The sequence below is a fragment of the Camelus dromedarius genome, chromosome 19 (genome assembly GCF_036321535.1).
Source record: "Camelus dromedarius isolate mCamDro1 chromosome 19, mCamDro1.pat, whole genome shotgun sequence".
NCBI classification, from domain to species: Eukaryota; Metazoa; Chordata; class Mammalia; order Artiodactyla; family Camelidae; genus Camelus; species Camelus dromedarius.
The window spans coordinates 19,187,015-19,203,025 of NC_087454.1; the positions used below are offsets into that span (position 1 = coordinate 19,187,015).

Consider the following 16,011-nt stretch of genomic DNA (forward strand, 5'->3'; position numbering starts at 1 on the left):
TATCTTGGGCACTCACATTTTGTCCTATAAGTGTATACTTTCATTGTATTCTAATTAGTCACTTGTACTCCTTAATGTCAGAGAACACAGTTATCAGCTTTGCAGCTCCAACTTCTGCTCAAAGACTGGCACTGGTGCTTAATAAATACTAACTGAGCAGACTGTGAGCTTTTGTTGGGTAGGGCCATGACTTCTAATGCTGTGTTCCTTAACTACATTAGGACAATATTCAACTCTGGGTTGATCTGCATTGAATTTTGTCAAACTTTAAAGGGAAAGTTGGGGAGAAAAGATGGTAATTTTCAATTTCCGCTTTCAAAGGAGACAGACACAGAGAAGTGAGAACAAAAACTTGCCTACCATCGTGGGCTCAGCAAAAGACCTCCCTTTCTAAGACAGACAACTTATTATGGGGCTTGTCACTCTCCAGCAGATTGCTCAAGAGTTTTAACCCCCTCACTGTTTGTCTTTCCATTCTTGCAGAGAAGCAGATCAAAGCCTCTCTCAAGGATAGATCACAGGTCGTTTCCTTTAAAGGAGAAACTAGTGATGGCTCCAGAACTTTGTTATGTTAGGAGTTTAGCACAGCTATCTGGTTTAGTGGGGGCTGGAAAGACTGGGAGAGAACTAGGAAACTCATCCAGAAGCTATCCCTTCAGAACAAGTTTCTATTTTAGATTGTAGGTTACAGATGAGTTAAAATAGCAAGGTTTCTAAAAAATACTTGTCCTCATGTTTTATAAAAGATAGGGAAATGTCAGCTGCCCACCTAATGGATGACGGTGATGATTTAGAGTTGGGCAGATGGGAGGCAGGGGACAAGGTGGATGGGGATCCGTAATTAAAAGCCAAACTCTACAAGTCTTATTGAAAGCCTACCCAAGGCTGCTTCCTTGACTAATGCTATCCTCCCTCAACCCGCAGACATTTAAGGAGGAAAAAGTCCCAAACTCTTCTGTTCTGCCACTTCCAAAGTCCTGAGGCCCTTCCCAAGTGTCCTACATCATCATTTCGTTCCTAGAGACTAGGCATTCCTCGTCCGCCTTCACCCTCACCACTTCCTGCCCCGTAAGAAGTCGACTCACTGCCCTTCCAAGGGCCCAGAACAGCCCCCACAGTACGCGAGCCAGGCCGGACTCTGCAGAGAGCCCCGCGAGGCCCAAGGAGCGCTAGAACTGTAAATTCCACAATGTTCCGCTTTGTTTTTAACCACTGTCCAGCAGCTAATAAATTCGCTAGTTAGTACGATTTTTCAGGAGAACTGCCCCCCGTGACTACGTCCCTGTAAAATCCGAGACCAATAAAATAAACATCCCAGGACTGAGTCCTGCGGGGAAACGTAACGGAAGACGTAGCTTCGATCACGTTTTTTTATCAGACGTCACAGAGCCAGGCTGAAGGTGGCGTTACAAACTCCCTTCAAAGAGGTTCCTCTCCCTCTCTACGGACCACGTCTGCGATTAGTTATGACGTCACAGCCAATCGTGAGCCCGGACGCACAGACGCTCTAGCCCGCCAGGCGCTCACTGCTCCATCGCCGCGCAGAACTGGCGCTCTAGGCCGCCGCGTTGGTTGGCCTCGTTCGCCTGCTCCAGGAAAGGCCCCGACTTGTGGTATTCGAGGCGGGCTGGGAATTCCGGACCTTTGGGTTCCTTGGCCGCACAGGCAAAAAGCATGCTTGGGAGGATGGCTCCGGTTCTGTATGCTTAGGTCCAGGGACAGAATAGGAGTGACCCTTCAGTGGGGAGGGGGCTACTCTCTTTCTTTTGTTAATAAATTTCTCATCCCCTGCGTAGCCTTCGACCACCGGTCCGTCATGGAGCTCGCCGGCACCTGCTCCAGCTTTCAGTCAGACCTGGATTTCTGTCCGGATTGCGGCTCGGTCCTGCCTCTGCCCGGAGCTCAGGACACGGTTACCTGTACTCGCTGTGGCTTTTCCATCAACGTGCGAGGTGAGGCGCTTGTACGCAGCGGCCCCGGCCGAGGGCCCAGCATGGAAGGGCCAGAGCCTGGGGGACTTCACGATCGGTAGTACTGAAGAGGGGGACCCTAAAGCAGAGGATCAGGCACCTATACTTTTGGTCTTGGGACGACATCTGAAGGGAGCAATATAAAGCCTCCTGGTCTAATCCAGGGAGTCGTGGGTGCCAGACCCCCTCTGCTTGTCTCAGCAACCAATTCTTACTGCCTGCGCAGACTTTGAGGGGAAGATGGTGAAGACTTCATTTGTGTTCCGCAAACTGGGAACAGCCATGCCTGTATCAATGGAGGAAGGACCTGAATTCCAAGGACCCGTGGTAAGTGAATTACATCGAGGACTGGCCCCGTTAGGAGGGTGGGAAAGAAATGGAGAGGCGATTGCTGAGATCTGGAGAGTTTTGTACTCAATTCCAAGGGGAGGAGTGGGGGTCTTTAAAACAAGAGAGTCTGAGGAGTGTAATAACCTGATTATATGTGAGAAGTAGGGGGAATTATTAACCCAGTTGCTTCCCAGGTTGACAGGCGCTGCGCTCGATGTGGTCATGAGGGAATGGCTTACTACACCAGACAGATGCGCTCAGCGGATGAAGGGCAGACTGTCTTCTACACCTGTACAAACTGCAAGTGTGTATCCTTTCCCTTCTCTCTGCCCTTTCTCAGTCTGTTTGCTACCTGAACAAATCCAGCGATTTACTTTTTGTACTGCATAAATCATTGTCTCCTTGGTCCCATCCCTCATTTCTGTACAGTTCAAGTTATAGGGAGATTTGTGGTCGTGGTTTTTTGTTTGTTTGTTTCTTGCCTTTTTTTACCCCCAAAGTTACACTTTTCTCTTTTCATACCTAGTCGTCTAAATCTTTTAGGATATTTAAAAGGAAATGAAAAAATACAGGAGGCAAGTGTTGTTCTTTGATCAGTACGTTACAGTGGAATCACCCACTACACTCAAGGTAGTTTTACTTGGATGAGAATTAGTCATGGATGATTTAAAGAACATGAGTTCTCAGAATAGTTTTAAGGACTCCTCTATTTTTTGGTGTTCTGCAGTTTCACTACAATATATCAAGATGTGGCTTTCTTTTATTTATCCTGTTTGGGATTTGTTGGGCTTTCTGAAAGTGAGGATTGATTTTTTTTTTTTTCCTATCAACCTTGGAAAATTATCAACCATTATCTCATTGAATATTGCCTTTCCCCCATGTTCTCAATTCCCACATTCTGGAGCTTTCATTAATTAGTTGTTTCTTAGATCTTATCTTCTACCCGCCATTTCTCTCACCCTGTCATATTCTCCATCTCCTTTCTTTTCATTGCTGCCTCTGGGTAAATTCTTCTGCTCTTTCTTTCAGGTCACTAATTCTGTCTTCATTTTACTTAAATTGTCGTTACTTAAAATTTTTTTCTTGAGTTCTACTTGATTATATTTCAAATCCCCTCAGATTTTTTTTAATAATTTGTAATTCTTCAATATTTTAAATTGTTCCTTTTATCCTTAAAATATGTATTATACTTAAATACATTAAACATGATATATTGTGTCCGATAATATATCTGATAATTCTCATACCCACAGGTTTTGTGGGTCTGATGCTGCTGTCTGTTATTTCTGTTGACTCTTGCATGGTGCTTTTTTTTGTTTTGTGATTTTTGACTATAAGCTCAGACTTTTTTAGAATTTGAAATATGAGACTTCTTTGAGGCCTGGGGTGAAAGCTATATTCTCAGCATTTGTGTTTCCTGTTCAGGTGCCTTGAGGCACTACCAAGCCAGAATCATGTTAAATTAATTCTCAGCTTCATGTATTTTGGAGAACGTAGGTAGTAAGAATTTGGGCTGCAAATCTAATGTAAAGGCCAGCTTTTGGTTAGAAATTCTCAGGATAGATTTTTTTTCTCCCACCATCTAGTGAGACAGTCAAATTCCTCTTCTGCAGAATTGGATTTTTTTTTCCTTGTTCACTTTTATATAGAGGGGTAGCCTCTTGGGGGTCTCAAACTTATGCAGAGTATCTCCTGTCAGACATTGTTGATTTGTCTCTGGTTCCTCCATGGGGCTGTCAAAACAGCAAGGGCACCATGTAGCAGGGGCTTCAGTTTTAATTTCCCTGTCTAGATTCCTGGTTTTATATCATTTCACCCAGTGTGAAGATGGCCTTTACTTTCTTGCCATCTCATCAATGGATTAAAACTATAGTTATATCTTTTGAGAGTAGTTTTTCCCCATTTTGACCTATTTATTTTTACTTTTTTTTTTTAATGAGCAGCAGTTTTTAATTTTTATGAGGTCTGGTTTATCCTTTTTCTTTTATGGCTAGTGCTTTCTGCTTCCTAGGAAACCTTGGCATACTTCATAATTCACAAGATATATTTTTTAATCCCAGCATCTTAAAGTTGTCTTGAATATGTGGAGGGTTGTTAAGGGGAGCTAGTCCTCCACCATCATAAATGAAAGTCCTTCTTGGTATTAAATTGAGTGCCTCATCTTACACTGCTAGAACCTCTTCCTTTGTTCAAATATAACAAGTCTTTTCTTTCTTCATAGGTTCCAGGAGAAGGAAGACTCTTGATTTTTTTCCTGAGCAACTCAACAATCCCTCCTTCTCCTTGGAAGGTGAAGGATATTGGGTTCTTAGGTCTTTGTCCACCTTCTGGTTGCACTGTTTTGCTCCCAGAGGAAAAGCATATTGTCATGTGGTGATTACCATTGTCCTCAGAGTACTCCTACCCTGGTTGAGTTTCCTTTTTAAAGTTTTATTTTTCTTTAGGAGCCAGACATATGTATGTTATTTATAACCTGTCTTATTCCAAATAAATTTAGTTTACAGAAATACATGTGTTCATTCAACAAATATATCATCTATAAAAAGATAATATAAATTAGTACATAAGAAAGAAAAAGAAAAATGGAGCCAGGATTGAGGTTAATATAAAAAGGCAATTAAAAGTATTCCCTCCCTATCTAAATCTATTTGGTTCCTGAATTTAGGGAAACAAAAAGTAGGAGTTTGGATAGGGAGAGATTCAACAGAAAACTTATCCAGATTCATTTGGTATGTAAGTTTGGACAAAAAAAAAAAAAAAATCTGACACTAAGAGATACATGTGGACATTTTGGAAAAATTTTTTTTATTGTTCTTGAGACAAATTTTATATATATATACATATATATATTCATTGTAATAGATTCATATATAGAAAGGTAGAAAGAAAAAAGTAAAAATTCCAAAGGGATCCCACTCCACAGAAATATTTAGATTTTTTTTTTAATGGGCTTTACTATATATACATGCTGAGTTGTATCTTGCTTTTTTCAGTTTGAACCAAAAGCTTAGAGGGGAAACAAACACGTAGTCCAGGCACAATAAACATATTCAGATTTCAGTCTGGGAATCAGCATTCCTGCATTCCTTGGTTTAAATGGTGATCAGAGGATGACAGTAATGATGATTATCTTGTAATTGTGTGGCCCTTTATATATTGAGAGCTCTCGTACTATCTTGCTTGACCCCCACAGCAACTTGTAAGGATGAAGAGGGCAGTCTTTGCTGTACGTTTGAACACTTCTGGTAGTTGACTTTTCTGCCTGACTCCTGAAATCTAAATCAAATCTGTTCACGTTTTAAGCCTTTCTCTGGCCTGTAACACCGACTGGATAAAGTCCCAGTTTCTTAGCAAAGCATAAAGGGACGCTCATATAACCACGCCTACCTGGCAATCCTCATCTGGCCCTTACATCCCAGCAGTACAAAATTGCATTTCTTTCAGTGCACACAATACGACTTTGTAACTGCTTTCTTTACCTAAAACAGCCATTTGTCTGTTTTCTGAGATACTTTTTCGCTCCCTGAGAAACATGCACATATTTTTATTTTAGCATAAATTGGCCTGTATTGTAATTTATGACCATTTCTATGCCTTACTCTTACTCATCTCCACCCCAGAGCGAGTTTAGGCAATATATAACTAAATTCAGCTTCACAGATGAGATTTACATCTATGTTAATATCCCAATATCATATTTTTGTTAGCATTTTTGCCAATCCTCCTCACTAGACCGGGAGCAAAAACGCAGAATCTGAGTATTTTATGCACTTCCATCTTCAAGTTCTAGCGCAGTGACAGGAAAAAATCCAATCTGAAGGTGCATTAAGTGCCCCGCTCAAACACCTACAGGCACAGGGCGAGGACTAGAACTCAGAATCAGTGTTTCCAACTGCTTCGAGGTCCCGATTCTCTAATTCCCAGACGAAACAATAAGAGGGAAAGATAGGCCATGGTAGGTTCACTACTACTGTCCCTTAGTTTCTCCGCCCTTCCACACATCCAAGGGATGGAGTCTGGGAAAGTGGGCTCAGCTGCTGGATGTCTGAACCCAGTCCGCTGCGCCAAGCCCGTATCTACCCTTCCAGACCGCGGGTTCCTGCTCTGTTGCGCAAGTGCCCGCTGCCCCCGACTGCGCCTTCCCTGCTCCCACACCGCAGCGACGCCTCTTCCACCAAATTTGTGTCCCCTCTTTGCGGCGTCTGCGCGCTGTCACATTACAGCGGAACTAATCTGACGACCCTGCGCTTTGACGCGTGTAGTGCGGGGAAAGGAAAAGTGGGACCACAGACTGCGTCATACCCGGAAGTGGAGAGCCGGAAGTGGGGTTGGACAGGTTATCCCCAGGGGTGGGGCAGCGGAGGCCCGGGAGGAGGGGGAAAAAAGAAGGTGGAGGATCCTGGCTACTAATCTGAACTGATACCGATTCTCTTAGACCTCAGAGACTCAGAAAAGAGAGAAGGGTGTCTCATCCCCCTTCCTCCCCTCCTCCCTCTCCTCAGCCTTAGCCATGGCTGAGGCAGGGGCCGGGCTGAGTGAGACCGTCACTGAGACAACGGTTACCGTGACAACCGAGCCCGTGAGAAAGGCGGGGGGAGGCGCTGTTTAGGGGTCGGGGAGATACCGGGAGGGAAGGGATAGGGCTTTGGAGAGTTGCTGGAGGGGCTGGGCCTGGGGATATGGGAGGAGTGGGATTGGGAGAATCGCAAGGTATTGGGGATTTTCGGTGTGTCAGAGTTGGTGCAGAAGGCTGGTCCAGCGACGTGTAATAGAGTTAGAATGTAGGTGATGCTGCTTGGAGTGGTGGTGTGTATAATTGACGGAAGAACAGGAACTTGGGGATTAAGGAGCCAGGAAGATGCTGGGGGAAAATGAAGGGCTGTGTAGCAAGAAAGCATGATTGGAGGCCAGCTATAGGGGAATTTGACTGGAAGCATATTTATCAATAAATATTTGTTAAAAGGATGAATGTAAAAGGAAGGAGAGGAAATGAGGGAACAAGAAAAGGGAAATGAAGATAGTCTTTTGAGAAATCAGAGGAGATATAAATAGAGGGAAATGTAGCATTTTTGCAAAAACAGGTTAAGTTGCTTTCAAAGGGAGAAGTTGTAGTACTGGGTTTAGTAACCCCCCTGATTAACGGAGTTTGGAGTAATAGTTACTAGAGCTGCCAGGATACCAGGGAATAGTTGGATAAGAGGTGAGAAGGGCTGGGCTTGAGGATGAGAGAGATGAGAATGGAATTCTTTCTTTAATGGGAAAAAGAATAGGGAGGGTCTGGAAAAAAAGAAAAGGAGATCAAAGATTAGGCATTGGCGACTGAGAAAACAATGTCCATGTATTAATACCACCAAGAATGATTTGGGGAGGAAGACGGAGAAACAGCGAGGATTATATTTTCCTTTGAAGATTTGCTGGGACCTTTCCTAGGTTAGGAATTGTGTCTTCTCTGTATACTAGTGGTTTACCAAGAACAGGAAATAATACTTCATGATTCCTCAAGGAAATCCCCGAGGTCAAAAGCCTATTCTGTTTTATCTTCTCTCAGCACTCAGCTCCTCTGGCACCATGTCTATGATCCTGATTGAGCTGGGGAAGGGAAAAGAGGAGACCCCTGGGAGGCAGTGGGAAAGGTTAGTAGGAGGGGACTAGATGGGTATGCCCATCCTTCTTAACCTTCCAGGAGAACCGGAGCCTAACCATCAAACTTCGGAAACGGAAGCCAGAGAAAAAAGTGGAATGGACGAGTGACACTGTGGACAACGAACACATGGGGCGCCGCTCATCAAAATGTGAGTCATTGTTGGCCCCCAGTAACCCTGGAGTTCTGGCTCCCCTCTGCATATCTTCTGCTTCTCACAGCCACTGACCTTCCCAAAGCCCCCAGATGCTCATAATCCTGTTGCTGCCTTGGTGGTTCTCTGGCATCAGGGAGAGGAGGTTAAAGTTAGAGGGAAAGATGTAGGGAGGGGCTTGAATTGGGGTGTGCCAAGGCCTGAAGCCCAGAGGTATCGGAGGTGAAAGAAGTGGAGCTTGGGATTCCTGGCAGAAAAGGACAAAGGGGTTGGGTGTCTGAGTCCCAGGGCGTGGGCCTCGGGAAGCTGGATCCTGGAAGGTAGGAGAAAAGGCTGAAATTTTTACTGAGATCCAGTGGGAATGGAACTGACACTATATCTTAATTCTTCCTCCTTTTTAACTGGGCTCCTCCCTCCAAATCCAGGCTGCTGTATTTATGAGAAACCTCGGGCCTTTGGCGAGAGCTCCACGGAGAGTGATGAGGAGGAAGAGGAGGGCTGTGGTCATACACACTGTGTACGGGGCCACCGCAAGGGACGGCGTCGTGCAACCCCGGGACCAAGCCCCACCACCCCTCCCCAGCCTCCTGACCCCTCCCAGCCCCCTCCAGGGCCAATGCAGCACTAAATTCCTCTCTCCCCCACCATTCCTGTGTTTGTCTGGTCCTGAATGTATTCATGTGGCTACCTGGGGACTAAACCCAGGGTTTGATACCTTCTCAAGCCCCCTCCTCCCCTCTCCTCTGCCTGATAGAAGGAAGAGGAAGAGAAGGGTGAACAGAGATCCTGGAATTCTGACTTGCTGCTATTCCAGAACCCAGACTTATGGGTTCCCCCAGCCCTCATTTCTCCTTGCAATACTCAGCATCCTCTCTCCAGGGATCCAGGCATCTTGGTCCCAGTCTCTCCCCTTTGTTCTCACTGCCAAACTGCCTGTCCTGGGATCCCGTTATCTTGCCCCCTTGCACTCTCTACTTGAGTCCCAAACACTTCAGTTGGGTTTCCAGCAGCCCCAGCTTTCACTGCCAGGGTCCTAGTCAGATTCCAGGCAATCTTGCCCCAACTGTGCTTGTTAATCCTGGCTTAGCGCTCTTCCACTAATGTATTTATGTCACCCTAACTCGTAGTCCTTGCCTGTGGGATGTGAGGTCTTACAGGAGACCTCAAGTCTCCTAGCCCTTTCCCTCCTCTTCTGCCCACTCCTTCTGCCCTTAAGAGGAGTTAGGAGAGAGAGAGAGGTCTTTGTCATTCTCACCTTTAATGGGAAATGGAAAAAGAAATAGTCATGTCCTCTCTCCTCACCCTTCTCATGTGATCTAGGGTTTCTGACGGAGCTGGCTTCAGGACTGGTCACTTAGAGCCAACTATCTCCTTAGCATTTGGTCTTCCAGCTTAGGAGACAGATCCAACATGGTCCCAGGGGCCTGGGTCCCTGGGAAAGGAAGGAAAGGGGAAGGAGCGAAGAGATGGGGGTAGGTCGCCTCCACTGCACTCTTACTCCTTCCTTCCTAGGCTTTGATGTCTCACCAGCCCAGATGTCCAGCTCTCTGGCCCTCCCCTCCCCTTACTGGGATCTGGATGTCATTTTCCAGGCTTCTTGCCATGCAGAATTGCAGAGATCAGTCAAATCCATACCACCACTGAGATCTCATTTATTGCCACAGATGCACAAAATAAATAACCCAACATCATAAAACGTGTTAAATACGGGCCCATTTATACATACGGGGAAAGATGTGAGGCTATATACAAGGGTGGATTTGGGGTGTCTGGGCCATTCCCAGGTTGAGGAAAGTAAGGGTAGCACCATTGGTTCCTTGTATGTGCAGGGGGGAGTTTTAAGAAGGTTCTTAATGGGGAAAGGCTGTAAGCAGGAAAAGTCGTCCAGGTGGAGTAGAACGGGCCTGCCCCCACCTCCCAAAAAAGGGAGTCATAAGCTTCCTAGAGGACCTTAAGGCTGGGGCCAGAGTCCAGCCTCTTGGTTTTGGGGAGGAGGCTCTTGCTTCTCTTGAGGACAGGGCAGGGAAGCCCAAGCCTCAGAGCTGTGGAGAGGGCACTGGGCCCTTTGCCAAGAGGAGAGGCAGCAGTGGGAGGTAAATATTTGACCCGCAGGGCCTGTGTGTATTAAACATGGACCATTTACCAGTACTAATGGGGCAGGCCTGTTCCCCAATTCAGGCCTGGGATAGAGTATGGTAGAAGGGGAGGGATCCGTTGGGAAGTACTAGGGTAGCCGTGGGCGAGAAGCCTCTCGAGAGGGAGGGGGCAGGAATGGATTTGACTTTGGGCATGGATGTGGAAACTGGAGGCCAGTTGAGGTCCTAACTATTTGGGAGAAAAGAGACCATGTAGGTGGGCGGGGGGTGCTTATCAGTTCTGCCGCAGTGGGCATGTGGACATGATCCCGGGAATGAGTAAGGATTTTTGTGTCCCAGAGGAACCAGCCTCGCTTCGGGCCAAACCGGCGTGGGGGGTGTGGGCGAGCGTCTCAGCCTTCCCCGGGCACGATGCGTAGCGGGGCGCGGGGGTCGCAGGTGCACAGCAGCGGGAAGACGCGCTCCCCCAGGGGGCCGGGCGCCTGGAAGGCGAAGAGCAAGTCGAGGGAGCGGCCGTCGTAGAAGGCCACGCGGCCCCGCTCCCAGTCCAAGTCCACGCGAATGCGCCGCGGCGGGGGCCCGGCGCCGCCCAGCGGGGTGGGCTCCGGGGCTGTGAGCGCCCACAGGCGGCCGCCGCGGCCCTCCACGGCCCACACGGCCCCCGCGGGGCACAGCCCTACTCGGCCCTTGCGTCGCACCGACTCGCCGGCGGCGCCCACGGCATAGCGGCTCTCCCCGTCGTCCTCGTCCTCCCCGGAAGAGTCTCCGCAGGAGGCGGCGTCGGCGGTCTCCACCTCCCAGCAGTGGCGGCCCGCCCCGAAGCCCTGCGCGCCCAGCACCGCCGGGAGCTGATCGAAGCGCGCCGGGCTGTCAGGAGGCGCAGGCGTCCCTGGCGGGGCCAGTCGGACACCGCGGCGGTCCGCGGAGACGAGCAGGCGCCGGTGTGCGGTGCTAGGGTCCAGGGTGAGGTCGGCTGGAGAGGGGAAGGCAGGGGAAGACCGTGTGAGAGGCGGGACAGGATGGAGAGGACTCTGCGGAGGGCATGGAAGAAGCCTAGACAGCTCAAAAGGCGACTGTAGGACCAAAGACGGTGAAGGCACATGAAGAGCAGACCCAGGCAAGACCAAACCTGCGCTGATGGGCCACTTCCTTCTAATGAATTGGACTTGAAGAAGGACCCTACTGGCCCAGAGCAGGGAGCACAGAGCAGAGATCAAAGGGCAGGGGGAGGGGGGTTGCCTGGTTTGTAGGGATAGGGGAAGAGTGAGGCTGATCTGACTTCTGGGGAGGAGTGAGGACTGATACCTCAATCTGCAGCGTCTGGGATGGGGCATGAGAGCTGGGTCAACAGGATAGGGAAGGTGGATGTAAAGAGGAAGACTGATACCAGATACCAGCACCCCAAGTAATAGAGGGAAGGGCCAGAGTAAGGAATCCAAAGCATCTTGAGAAACCAGCCCACCACCCACAGGAATAGGTGGGAGTAGACAGGCCTATTTCTATAGGGAGGGAGGAGCAAAGGAGGAGAGAGCAGGGGGTGACAGCCAAAGAACCAGAAAGAAATAACCATTGGCCTTGTCCGTAAGGGGTGCTTTGAAGAAAGATGTCTAGATTAGGGGTGCTAGAAGCAATCTGGGGTTAGTAGGATGGTGAGTGACCAAGAGGATGGAGCACCTTCTCTAGGCAGTTTAAAGAAGGGCAGAGGGCAATCTTGGGAGTGACTGAAGTCCCCAAAAGCTGCAGAGAAGGCCCAGAGCCCCAGGGGCAAGGAGATGCAGGAGTCCTGGGACGCTTCTGGAAAGGAGGATGAGAAGTGGTAGAAGCAGAGATTCCCCAGAAGCAGCCGCCCTCCAGGGGTCTGTTGTGTGACTGTATGAATAAAAAGGGAGAAAGTCTGGACTATGAAGTATTAAGGACCTTAAGACCTTTTTGTGGGCTGAATTGTGTTCTCTCTCCAAAATATGAAATCCTCCAATACCTCAGAATTTGACTATTTAGAAATAGAATCTTTACAGAGGTAATCAGGTTTAAATGAGGTCATTAGACACGTGAAGTGAAGGAGAAAACGCAGGGAAAATGCAATCTCCAGGCCAAGGAATGCCTCAGCCTACCAGAAGCTAGGAGAGGGTCCTGGAACAGACTCTCCCTCTCAGCCCCTGGAAGGAACCAACACTGCCCACACCTTGACTTCTACCTCCTGATCTGTGAGACAATACATTTCTATTGTTCAAGCCACTTTGTGTGTGATGCTTTGTTATGGCAGCCTTAGGAAACTAATGGAGACATCATAAAGGATGTGGTCATATTTGAGAGAGAAAAGAGAACAAACAAACAAACCAGACTTTCGTTCAGTTCCCTCCCTTCTGCCCTCCTTACCCGTCAGTCTATGAAGCATGTTTTTGACCACGGGATAATCTTCAGGGAGATCATCCTCTGAGTTAGATGACTTGGGCGTTGGGGCATCAAATCTGGAGAGAGGAGGGAGAAGGGTCAGGAAATTGGTAGACACCTGCCCCCTGATGCCCCCACCCCTACCCTACTCATATCTCTGGAGCAGAAAAGGGTTAAGCTACACCCTGAAAACGTGTCTTTGAGTGGGGATGGAGATGTGGGACCTGGGAGAAGGTGATGGATGTGGCAGCTGGTAATAGAAAAGAAGAAACAGTAAAAATGGACTCACCTTCTCCACGTCTTCCTATTATCCTGCAGTGGAAAGAAGAAAACATGGAAGTGAGCTCTGGGCTTCAGACTGTGGGGAGCCCTCTCCCTCCACCCTCTCCTCAGGTAGCTGGGTCTGAGTTGGTGAGGTCCCTCCCCACCTCCGAGTGATCTCACCCTTTATCCCCTGCGGTCCCTTTTCCTTTCATTCTCCCCCTTTGCCTTTCCTGAGTCTGCCTTCCCTCCTTCACCACTTTCCCATCCATCTAACTCCACCCCCTATCATCCTCCTCTCCTTCCTAATACCCCAAATCCTCTCAGTTCCCCATCCCCCAGAGTCCTTACCTGTCTTTGCTTCCTGCCCTCCTCCCTTCTCTGTCCCTTCTCTGTGAATAGGATTGGAAACAATCCTTCCTGAGGGTGTATCCCAGATAAGCATCCCCCTCCTTCTCAATCACACAGACCAAACACATACCCAGAGCCCCTGAGCTAAGAGTTCACATATAAAAGCCTTATAATAACGCTGCTTCACCTCTTGCCATAAAAGCCCAGTGGCGTTTATTGGTCCCTTTGTTCTGTATCTCTCTTCCCTGACCAAGGAGGCAGCTGGACTTTGATGTGTCCCAGAGGGCCCAACAGATCTGCAGGGTACTATGGGAGCCAGGAGAGGGCGCTGGATACTCCCCCTCCAAATAACTAGGATTCCCTCTTTCCCCTTCCCTATCCATTGGGAATGGTAGGGGCAGACCAGTACGGTGGTGAAGAAGAGAGGAAAGGCAATTCGCCTAATTATGCCAATTACACCTAGACTAATTAGGTATATGTAGACTTCAAAGAGTGGAAGAAAGACCCAAGACCGGCTCTGCTGCTGGGGAGAAGCCAGTCGGGAATCCAGGACGCCTGGGGGTCGGGCAAGGGAATGGGGTTGGTTGGTGGCCAAGGAGTCAGGGCCCAGGAGGGACGCTGGGGGATGGGTGAGTGGGTGATAAGGGTGGATGTAGAGAGGAGCCGGAGGTCCCCACGGCTGTTCTCCCGTGCCTCGCCTCCACTCATCGCCGCCTCTGCCTGGGGCCCTGGGAGGAGCGGAGGACAATGATAACAAACACGGAGCAAGGCTTAGGCCAGAGCCCCAGGAACCTACCCTACGACGCTACAGGAGAATTTGGATCTGCCTCCTCCTCCCTTCTCCCCTCCTTTTAACAGCCCCCTGCTTCTCTCCCCTCCACTCCAGCTTTTCCTCCGACCTCCTTCCTGCTCCTCCTTCCTTTGGCTAGTTCTGAACTCCCTTACCTCCCCAGCCCCCAGCTCGCTTCCGCCCCCGTCAGCTTCCTCCCTCCACTGCCCCCACCCCCGTCCCATCCCCACAGCCTGCTCCCTCCCCTCCGCCAGGTCTCCTCCTCCTAGGTGCCTAGGGGCGTCCCTCATCAGCCTCCCAGTTCCCCCGTTCTTCGCAGAGCCTCAGGGGTCTCCTCAAGTTCTGTCTAGTGCCCCCAACGCCTTCTCTCCAGCCCCTCTAACGAGGCTCAGGCATCCGTCCAGCCGCCTTCCCTCTGGGCAAAGTGTCAACTTCGTCCCGTCGTTCTTCCTGACACCTCTCACTTGACAGCTGCTGGTCGTTTGCTTTTCTCCATCTTTTGCCTAAACTTCCAGAAGGGCCTCGGCTCGGGAAGTACCATTCCCCGCTTCCCCAGGGAGCCACGGATCACCCCGTACAGAGACAGCAGCGGACTCGCGAAGCGCACCCCTGCCTCACCTCTCCGTGCGGGTCCAGGCAGCCCATGGTGGGGATGCGGCCCCCTCGGCGTTTCCCCGTGCGCGCCCCGGGCTCGGCCAGCTTCTCGCACAGCCCGCGGCTGATGCGCACCTCCACGGCCAGCCGCACGTTCGACCTCAGGCTGCGGCGGGGGCACGGCAGGCCGCAGCACGGGCAGGCGGTGGGGGACGCCTCGGGGCCGGTCGCCGGCGGGGTCCCCCAGCAGCGGGCCAGGCACGCGCGGCAGAAGCTGTGCTCACACGCCAGGAGCACTGGGTCCTCGAAGGGGCCCCCGCACAGCGGGCACGTCGCCAGCTGCTCCAGACGCTCCACCAGCCCCGGGCCCAGCAGCTCCGGCGCCTCCATGGGGAGCCAGCGTCTGGGCGCCGTCCCTTCCGCGACCGCCTTCGGGTATGCAGATGGCTGAGCGCCTGTGCCGCTGGTTGCGTCGATGCCCCTCTCTCCGACTCCCGCATTAACTTTCCGACACTCTTCTACCTTTCTGCTGGAATCGCCTCTCTCTTCAACCAGTCTGTCTCCGCCAATCTCCCCACTACGTCAGGCTTTATAGGGAGGAGGAGGCCCCTGCGGGAGGTAAACATCAGGCCTTGCGTAACACCCCATCTGGTTCTCCTGCTTCCCGGGTAAGGTTTGGGGGAGGAGGGTGGGAGGCAGGGACACCTAGGTCTCGAGCCGAGGAGGTGGTCGCTAGGGGGCGCTATGGGGGCAAGGGAGCAACGTGCGCAGTGGCAGCCCCTGTAACCCCCAGGAGAAGTCCGAATCTCACCTCCCCCTCCGCCTGTGGTGGACGGATGGGCAGAGTGCCCAGGCTCGCTTTTGGCATGTGTGCCCACATCGCCAGCGTATGAGTCATTCCAGGTGGCTGGCACACCTACATCTGGGGGCTTGGGGCCCCGGAAACACAGATCCTGATTTGTGTGGCTTTGGCAGGCCTCTGAGCGTTGGTGTGTGGCTGTCATTCCAGGCCTCTCTTCGTTCCATCTTCCTGCCTTACCTATTAAGGGCTTAAGGACACTGAAGCTTTGGGATAAGGGGTGGGGAGCAGGCGCCCACACTCCCTCCTCAAGGAGTCAGGGTAGGGCTCTCTCAGCTCTACCCTGGGCTGGTGCCCAGGGCCTCTCTTGTTACTTTCTTCCTATGTCTCTCTATCTAGTTGTTTCTCTCTCTCTCCCTCTCTCTCTCTCTCTCTCTTTTCCTGTATATGTTTTGATTTCCACTCTTCTCTTTCTCTCCTTCTTTGGAATGTACCTAAAGGTTATCAATTTTCACTCTTTTGGTCACCTGAGGCCCAGAGAGCTGGCATTGCCAAGGCCATGCAGCAGAGAAATGACCTGCAGTGGAACCATACTCAGATCTGAGTTCTGTCCTTGCTGTGACTCCACCCTGCC

The 16,011-nt window shown here is 50.2% G+C and overlaps 3 protein-coding genes across 5 annotated transcripts; 2 read left to right on the forward strand and 1 right to left on the reverse strand.

Moving 5' to 3' along the window:
• The first annotated feature begins 1,483 nt into the window (after positions 1–1,483).
• POLR1H (RNA polymerase I subunit H) lies at positions 1,484–4,807 on the forward strand. Of its 3 annotated transcripts, none has more exons than XM_010994250.3 (5): positions 1,484–1,613; positions 1,797–1,952; positions 2,197–2,297; positions 2,495–2,604; positions 4,522–4,807. In XM_010994250.3, the coding sequence occupies exons 2-5, from the start codon at positions 1,817–1,819 to the stop codon at positions 4,544–4,546; spliced, it is 372 nt and encodes a 123-aa protein (XP_010992552.1). In that variant the 5' UTR covers positions 1,484–1,613; positions 1,797–1,816; the 3' UTR covers positions 4,547–4,807. The 3 variants fall into 3 exon arrangements, with proteins under 3 accessions (XP_010992552.1, XP_031290939.1, XP_031290938.1); XM_031435079.2 differs by having other exon boundaries at positions 1,535–1,710; XM_031435078.2 differs by having other exon boundaries at positions 1,536–1,952.
• A 1,835-nt stretch (positions 4,808–6,642) lies between these two features.
• On the forward strand, positions 6,643–9,800 carry PPP1R11 (protein phosphatase 1 regulatory inhibitor subunit 11). Its single transcript, XM_010994251.2, has 3 exons — positions 6,643–6,879; positions 7,984–8,092; positions 8,521–9,800. The coding sequence occupies exons 1-3, from the start codon at positions 6,811–6,813 to the stop codon at positions 8,721–8,723; spliced, it is 381 nt and encodes a 126-aa protein (XP_010992553.1). The 5' UTR covers positions 6,643–6,810; the 3' UTR covers positions 8,724–9,800.
• RNF39 (ring finger protein 39) lies at positions 9,728–15,418 on the reverse strand. Its single transcript, XM_031435075.2, has 4 exons — positions 14,603–15,418; positions 12,872–12,894; positions 12,568–12,659; positions 9,728–11,164 (listed from the first exon to the last, which is right to left on the reverse strand). The coding sequence occupies exons 1-4, from the start codon at positions 14,966–14,968 to the stop codon at positions 10,584–10,586; spliced, it is 1,062 nt and encodes a 353-aa protein (XP_031290935.2). The 5' UTR covers positions 14,969–15,418; the 3' UTR covers positions 9,728–10,583.
• Positions 15,419–16,011: the final 593 nt, after the last annotated feature.